This window comes from Mus pahari, chromosome 3 (genome assembly GCF_900095145.1).
Source record: "Mus pahari chromosome 3, PAHARI_EIJ_v1.1, whole genome shotgun sequence".
NCBI lineage: Eukaryota > Metazoa > Chordata > Mammalia > Rodentia > Muridae > Mus > Mus pahari.
Window position 1 is genome coordinate 113,939,087 of NC_034592.1, and position 8,713 is coordinate 113,947,799.

Consider the following 8,713-nt stretch of genomic DNA (forward strand, 5'->3'; position numbering starts at 1 on the left):
GGCACGTGCTGAGGACCACAGCACAAGTTAAAGGAAGCCTCTCTGATCTACAGAGACACCCTGTATCAAAAGCAAAATTAAACTCAAGTAAGGTAGCAGCAGGAGAGTGAGAAGGGAGACGCAGGAGAACTAGCAAGGGAAAGGAGGGAGGGGACAGGATGAGATGGTAGGGTCGGACAATGCTGACACGAGCTTTAAATCACAGAATTCTGAGTTTGAGGCCAGCCTAGTCTACACAGCTTATTCCAGGATAGCCAGAGCTCGATAAAGAGAAACTGTCTCAATAAATTAAAATAAATAATAAATTTAAAATTATGTAAAGTGTTTAAAAAATATCTTTGAAAAGTAAGTACCTCATGTTGGCCTTTTCTACACACAGTGAGGCTAAGGAGGAAGCAAGCTGGCTGTGGTGGCCTACTCCCTTCATCCCAGCACTCAGAGGCATCTCTGAGCTCCATCTCTGTGAGTGTGATGCCAGTATCGTCTACACAGGTTCCAGGGCAGCGAGAACTGCATTGTGAAACTCTGCCTCAAACCCAAACCTAGAAGCATAAATCTGCTGATCTTAACTTTCTAACTGTGAGGATTTAAAATGAGTTTATTAATTTGAAGTAAAATGCTTATTTGCTATGTATCCCCTGTGTAAAATTAAAGGGTAAAAGCATATCTTTGGGAATTTAAACACACTCTTTATTTTTAGTACGAAAATGTCCTTGCAATCATGAAATGTGTAGCAACTGAAAACTTCCAAAATACATTCTTTCCAACCACTACATGTAAGGGAAGATATTTTATTTTATATTTGAGATTTTTGTTTTGTTTTATTTTATTCATATGGGTATTGTACTTGCATATATGTCTGTGTATTACTTGTGTGCCTGGTAGCTGCAGAGAGGCCAGGAGAGGGGGGTTCTGATCTCCTCAGACTCAAGCCAGACAGTTGTGAGTCATTGCTTGTGCATAGGGAATTGGATCCAGCCCTCTGGAAGAACAGCCAGTGCTCTTAACTACTGAGCAATCTCCCCAGACCCCTGAAAGAAAGGTCATTTTATTTTATTCAAGGCAGGGTCTTTCTATCCTAGCCCTGTCTCGGAATCTACTAGGTAGACCAGACAAGCCTTAACGGCACATAGATCACACCAGGCTCTGCCTCCCAAGTGGTGGGATTAAAAGCTTGAAGCCCTTTTCCTGGCCAAGAAATTTAAAGGCAAAATCTGAAACAAACAAACAAACAATACATTGAAAAACAATTGATGGTGTCTCCTACTAACATTAGAAGCTACATCCATAAAGTCTCACCAATATGACTGCCCAAATAGCTAAACAAGGACACCTCCAATGGACATGTCAAAGTGGGCAGAGAAAAACCCATGAAGCCTCAACCCTACACAAAGAACTGTGGCAAGTGAGAAAGCTGGGAGTGGGAGAGCACAACTGGCTGTCCAGTGACAAATAGTCAGCCCTGAGAACATACACACAAATAGTATTATATGGACTGAGAAGATTATATATATTTATAATATTTAGAACAGTGGCTCTCTGCCTTCCTAACGCTGTGATCCTTTAACACAGTTCCCCATGTTGTGGTGACCGCAACCATAACATTATTATTGTTGCTCTTTCACAACTGTTATTTGTCACAATGTAAATGTTTTTTGGAGACAGAAGGTTTCCAAAGGGGTCACGACCCACAGGCTGAGAAACATGAAGGAAAGGTTAGGAAAATGTGTTACAATGTATTATAATGTCAAAACCTAAAAAGAAAAGGACCTGATGAAGATCACAGTGGTGGCTCTTGCATGTAAACCAGCACCCAAGAGGCTGAGAAGCACCTGCATCTGAAGCCAGCCTGATACAGAGTGAGAGCAAACCTCAGACAGGAAGGTAAGGGAAATGAAAGGATGCTAACTCAAAGTCTCCTTTTTCTGAGATCTTAATAAAAAGAACAGCTCTAACTAAACTATATGGATAGTATTGGGGTCTTTACCAAGGTAAAATTTCCAAAGATGGTACAACTCAGAACTACTGACAGTTAATAAGAAAACTCTTCATTGAGTGACAGACTTTCTTGTTTATTTTGTGGTGATTAGCAGCAGCCCTGGTGTCCACTAGATGCCAGTAGTACCACAGCCTGAGCCATAGCCATCAAAACTGTCTTCAGACATTGCTAAATGTCCCCCAAGGGACAAAACAGCCCCCCATCTGAGACCACACTACTCAAGTGAGATCATCTGACATCGAATGTTTGCTTTCATGGTCTCCCAGCTGCCTTGCAAGTGCCTTGTCTCTTGTCCACTTTTACTTGTTTGTTCTATGTCTCCTGACTCATCTCGCAGACAATTTATAATGCTAAGTACACGATATGAGAAGTAGCTCCCAGGCAACAGCCCACAGGAGCATCAACGCATGCAGTGTCTCCAAGCCAGAGAAGGCAGACTGCAGGCAGAAAGCCTGCATTGTATTAAAGTCACACAAAAAACAATTCCCAAAGACAGCAGGACAATAGCCCCTTGTTCCTCAGCTAAAGATCCACATAAAACCTTCTTTCTCACAGAGCGGCTTACAAGAGCCGTCCATCTTTGCCTCAAAGCAGGGAGTGCTTTCACTGGCAACAGCACACATGAACCTTCCATGAAAAGGAGCAGCAGGCAGTCCTAAGAAAAACTAGTACCCTGTCAAGAGCAAAGCCAAACACCAATGTCTTCTTTTTGTCTCAAAGATGATTTACTCAATAAATGTATTCTGAAAACTGTTGCTAATAGTCCGTTATCCAGTGCATGACCAATAGGAATATTCTATTTTAATAGGCCAACAAGGAAATGCTATTTTTCACTATTAAAAAGATAAAATGTCTTGGGAGGCAGAGGCAGGTGGATTTCTGAGTTTGAGGCCAGCCTGGTCTACAAAGTGAGTTCCAGGACAACCAGGGTTATACAGAGAAACCCTGTCTCAAAAAACAACAAAAAAAAAAATCTTACCTGGTATAATCCTAGCTACTTGGGAGGCTGAGGCCAGAGGGTTGCCAATTTTAAGACTAATCAGGGGACCACACATTGTTCAAACAGTAAAACAAAATAAGGCAAGAATTTAGTGGAGCTTTGAACTATTTAAATTCTGCTTATACTTTCCTAATAAAAGATCAAAAGCAGGGTGCTGAGTCTTTAATCCCAGTACTAAGAAGGTAGAGGCAGGTAGATCTCAAGAGTTCAAGGCCAGCCTGGTCTACACAATGAGTTTCAAGCCAGTTAAAGCTATATGAGACTCTCTCTCAAAACAAATAAACAATAACAAAAACCCAAAACCACAGAAACAGAAACAAAAAATCATGAACTGGGGCTTTCCAGATGGCTCAGCAGTTAAAAGTACTTGCTATTCTTCTAGAGGACCTGAGTTTGATTCTCAACACCTGAATGGTGATTTACAACCATCTGTAACTCCAGTTCCAGGAGATCTGATGCCATCTACTAGGCTCCAAAGGCACCAAGCATTCGAGCACACACGCACACACACACACACACACACACACACACACACGGTACACATACATACATGTAAGCAAAATAATACAATACAGTAAAATTAAAATTAAAACAATTTTTACAAAAAGATCATGAATTAACTATCCAAAGAAATAAATGACTCTCTCCTACCATTTGCTAATATAATACAGACTTACCATCTAGAATTTCTTCAGAAAATCCCGTTTTCTCAAAATCAGTGGTATTTTGACTGTACAAGCCAAACAGCAGGTAATTTGCCAGCTCTCTACAGCCTTCATTGTATCTGCTGTCAATTCCTGCAAAGCAAAGAAGGCTGGGATTAGCTGGCCTATACTGTGGAATACAGTAAGAGCCAATGATTTGCCTGTTTAGTAAAGCCTTGATGGCCAAACCAGGTTTGTGCTAAAACTAAATGAACAACCCCTTGTGAGAGAAACGGGCTGAGGCATAAGGTACCTTCCTTGGATCTTAAGATCTACACAGGTTGGAGGATTAAGCAACAAGATTACTAAGGCTGTTAATTCTGAAAAGCATTTTTTCTTTCAGTTTTTACTTTATACGTATAGGTGTTTAACCATGTTTATTCCATGTGTATGTATACCATGTGTGCCTGGTGTTCAAGAAGGCCAGAAGAACACCCCATGATCTATCAGATCCCCTAGAATTAGAGTTACAGATGGTTATGAGTCACTATGTGGGTGCTGGGTCCTCTGGAAGAACACCAAGTGCTTTTATCTATGGAACCACCTCCAGCCCATATGAAGCAATTCTTACAGGCAAAAGGAACCAGAAAATATGGTGTTCTATGGATTTACTATAGATCTTAGAATATTTTGTTAGCCTAAGAACAGATTTCAAAGAGATCCTCATGAAAAATGTCTATGATCAACTAAAAACAAGTTAAAGCGGTTCGAAAAAGAGGAGGACAAGTGGACAGACTAACACCCACTGGCCCTTCCCAAATGTCAGAAGCAGTGCTTAGACTGCACTGTAAGGGTGGTGCAGTGATACACACTCCTGCAGATGACATTCACTAAGGTTAGTCTAGAAAGGCTGGACCAGAGACAAAAGGAAGTTACACGACACTGTCTTTACTTCTGCCTCCAATGACTTTGCCATCCGAGGACTACAGCTATTGACAGGATGGAAGGATCAGAGGCAAGCAACTGCTCTCTATGTGATTTTGAAAAGAAAAGGTTGGGCTGGTGAGATGGCTCAGTGGGTAAGAGCACCTCCAAAGGTCCTGAGTTCAAATCCCAGCAACCACATGGTGGCTCACAAACATTCGTAACAAGATCTGATGCCCTCTTCTGGAGTGTCTGAAGATGGCTACCGTGTACTTACATATAATAAATAAATAAATCTAAAAAAATAAAAAAGAAAAAGAAAAAGAAAAAGAAAAAGAAAAAGAAAAGAAAAGAAAAGAAAAGAAAAGAAAAGAAAAGAAAAGAAAAGAAAGGGTTGTAGCAGGCACAGTGGTGCCAGGACTTTAATACTAGTACTAGGGAGGCAGAAGCAGGCAAATCTCTGAGTTTGAGGCTAGCCTGGTCTACAGAGCAAGTTTCAGGACAGTCAAAGGCGTGCAGGCTTGTGGCAGGAGCTCCCTCTCTATCTCACTAACACCCCTCTTACTATTCACCCTCATTAAGATGGGACAGATGTCACAGGAATGAAAACTGGGAAGATGCTAGTCCGTAATGCACTTACATGACAGCATCACCAGTATCTTCCGGAGGTCAAGACTACAGACTTATTCTTAGAGCACTGACCTAGGATGCAGAGGATCCCGTCAGGTTGAGACTTGCTGCTCCGGGTCAGGACACTTTGAACCTGGCGGAGTCGGCTGCAGCTGTAACAGAACAGAGTTTCTTGAGTGTGGTAGTGTGGGAGTTCCTTAAAGGCACGTGCAAGAGGACCGGTTTTGTTAGGTAAGGAGAGTGGTACCTATCTCTTTAATCACAACTTTACCCTTCTTTCCATGCTCTGAAAGAGATTTAGTGTAAGTGGTCTAAAGACTGTCTGGACAACTGATTATAAAAACTGTCAGTAGCTCGGGCTCAATGGAAGATGGCACCAAGGTCCCATTCATAATCAGTCAGCTGATGCCAACAAGTTCCAATGCCTTTTTACTTTTGCTGATTCTCAAAGAAGAGTTTCTACACTGCTCTTGCCTAAATTTAGCCTTTCTCAGTTTGTCTCAGAAGCAAAAACAAAACTGTGATGGTTTGTATATTCTTCGACCAGGGAGTGAACCCTAACTAATACAAAAACCAAAAACTGACATAAAGGCCTAAATAAACTGTTCTAATTATCCCACACAAATGCCGTATAGACTTCCAGCACAGAGGACACCTTCTTTTTAGAGAGTTATTACTCCTTTGGTAGCAGGGCTATTCCTTGCACTCAGGCAAAGTGTAAGGAGACATACATATATTCCTAAACAATACAATTCTATGGACTCTACTGCCTTTTTGTCTCCCTCTGTTCCCTCTCAATAACCCCAAAGATGAATATCCAATTCCATGGTCAAACCTGATTCTTTCCCACCACCTCCATGTCTAATTCTCACCCCACAAACATTTTTAACTGTTCAATAATACCATTAACCATTAGTGATGCAAACTACACTACTTTGAGATTCCATCTTACCATAGTCATAATGTCTGTCATAAGAAACAAGTGAAAAGCACTGAAGAGGACATGGGGAAAGAGCGACCCCTATCTACTAGCTGGTAGGGACATACGTATGGTAGGGTCTAAACTGCTACAGACACTATAGAAATCAGTATGTAGAGGAGTAAGGCTAAAAACAGAACTACCATATGGCCTAACTATCATGAGAATATATACACAAAGGACTCCATATCCTACAACAGAAATACTTGCACATCTATATTTATTGCTGTGTATTTAAAATAGGTAGGAAATAGAATCAGCTTAAATGTCCATCAACCGATGGATAAAGAAAATGTAATACATATGTAATACATATATGCATCAGAATTTATTCATCTGTAAAGAAAAATTAAATTATGAAGATTCAGAAAAACAGATAGAGCTGGAAAATATTATAGCAAGATAATTTAAACCCAGAAAGATCCTGCATGCCCTCTATGGGTTGGAGAGACATCTCAGCAATTAAGAGCACTGATTGCTCTTCTGAAGGACCAGGGTTCAATTCCCACCACCCATAGGGAATTCACAACTGTCTGTAATTCCAGTTCTAGGAGATCTGACACCCTCACACAGATAGATATGGAGGCCGAACATAAATGTACATATTTAGCCAGGCGTGGTGGCGCACGCCTTTAATCCCAGCACTCAGGAGGCAGAGGCAGGCGGATTTCTGAGTTCAAGGCCAGCCTGGTCTACATAGTGAGTTCCAGGACAGCCAGGGCTACACAGAGAAACCCTGTCTCGAACCCCCCCCCAAAAAAAGTACATATTTTTTTTAATTTTTAAAAATAATAAAGTCAATTATGTGTGTATTCATGCAGGTGCCCACAAGGCCAGAGGCACTGGATGCCCCTGGAGCTGAGTTAAAGATGGTTATGGAACCAAACTCAGGCCCTCTTCAAGAGAACCATTGCTCTAGCCCTAGCTTCAGGTTTTTAGATTTCTATATTTTACTTATAATGTTTATAAGGTCAAGAAGCCAGAAAGGGCTCACTAGAGGGAGAGGGAAAAATGACTTAACTGGGGACAGTAGCACACAGGTGCTCTGAGAGAAGAGGGGAGGACACTGGAGGTAAAGGTTATGCAGGAAGTGGGAGGGTTTGAGGGAAGAGAAAGAAGTAAGGTGGGTTAGTCAAAACTAAGGATTTATAGCCGGGCAGTGGTGGTGCATGCCTTTAATCCCAGCTCTCCAGAAGCAGAGGCAGTCAGATCTCTATGAGTTCAAGGCTAGCCTGGTCTACAAAGCAAGTTCTAGGACATCCAGGGATTCACCGAGAAACTCTGTCTTGAAAAAACAAAACAAAACAAAACTGAGGATTTATAAAAATGCCTCATGGAAGCCTACTATTATGTCACTACACAACATGATTTAAGGCTGGAGGGATGACACAATAATTAGGAGTACTTCCAGAAGACCAGAGTTCAGCTCCCAAGACCTAGGTCCAGTCCAGCACCATATCAGCAACTTATACCTCCTTGTAACTCCAGTCCCAGCAAATCCAATGCCCTCCTCTGGTCTCCCTGAGCACCCTCACACACACCTGTACTATAAACCTGGCCAAAATCCCTAAGGAAAACGACTACTGCCCTTTCTTGAATAGAAGTCATCAAACCGCCTTCTAAATACTCATGTCTATACCCACAGTGTTATGATCTTTTTTTTTTTTTTTTGGATATTTTCTTTATTTACATGTCAAATGTTATTCTTTTCTGCTTTCCCCTCCGAAAAACACCCTCCCTCTATCCTTTCCCCCCTCCCCCTGCTCACCAACCCACCCACTCCGGCTTCCTAGCCCTGGCATTCCCCTACACTGGGGCATATAGCCTTCATAGGACAAAGGGCCTCTCCTCCCACTGATGTCTGACTAGGTCATCCTCTGCTGCATATGCAGCTGGAGTCATGAGTCCCACCATGTGTTTTCTTTGATTGGTGGTTTAGTCCCAGGGAGCTCTGGGGGTACTGGTTAGTTCAAGTTGTTGTTCCTCCTATGGGGCTGCAACCCCCTACAGCTCCTTGGGTCCTTTCTCTAGCTCCTTCATTGGGGATCCTATGCTCAGTACAATGGATGGCTGTGAGCATCCATTTCTGTTTTTGTCAGGTACTGGCAGAGCCGCTCAGGAGACAGCTATATCAGGCTCCAGTCAGCAAGCTCTTGTTGGCATCTGCAATAGTGTCTGGGTTTGGTGATTGTAAATGAGATGGATCCCCAGGCAAGTCAGTCTCTAAATGGTCATTTCTTCACTCCACACTGTCTCTGTAACTCCTTCCATGGGTGTTTTGTTCCCCCACTTCTAAGATGGATAGAAGTGTCCACACTATGGTCTTCCTTCTTCTTGAGTTTCATGTAGTTTGTGAATTTAATCTTGGGTATTCCGAGCTTCTGGGCTAATATCCACTTATCAGTGAGTCCATATCATGTGTGTTCTTTTGTGATTGGGTTACCTCACTCTGGATGATATCCTCCAGATCCATCCATTTGCCTAAGAATTTCATGAATTCATTGTTTTTAATAGCTGAGTAGTACTCCATTGTGTAA

At 42.0% G+C, this 8,713-nt stretch overlaps 1 protein-coding gene across 3 annotated transcripts in view; it reads right to left on the reverse strand.

The window, feature by feature from the left end:
* C3H20orf194 (chromosome 3 C20orf194 homolog) overlaps positions 1–8,713 on the reverse strand; it is a 122,705-nt gene that overhangs the window by 101,338 nt on the left and 12,654 nt on the right. For all 3 annotated transcript variants that reach the window (XM_021192496.2, XM_029536920.1, XM_029536921.1), the window contains exons 2-3: positions 5,270–5,349; positions 3,677–3,796 (exon numbers count right to left, since the gene is read on the reverse strand). In XM_021192496.2, coding sequence (XP_021048155.1) covers positions 3,677–3,796; positions 5,270–5,349 — 200 coding nt within the window. The remainder of the gene's footprint in view (positions 1–3,676; positions 3,797–5,269; positions 5,350–8,713) is intronic.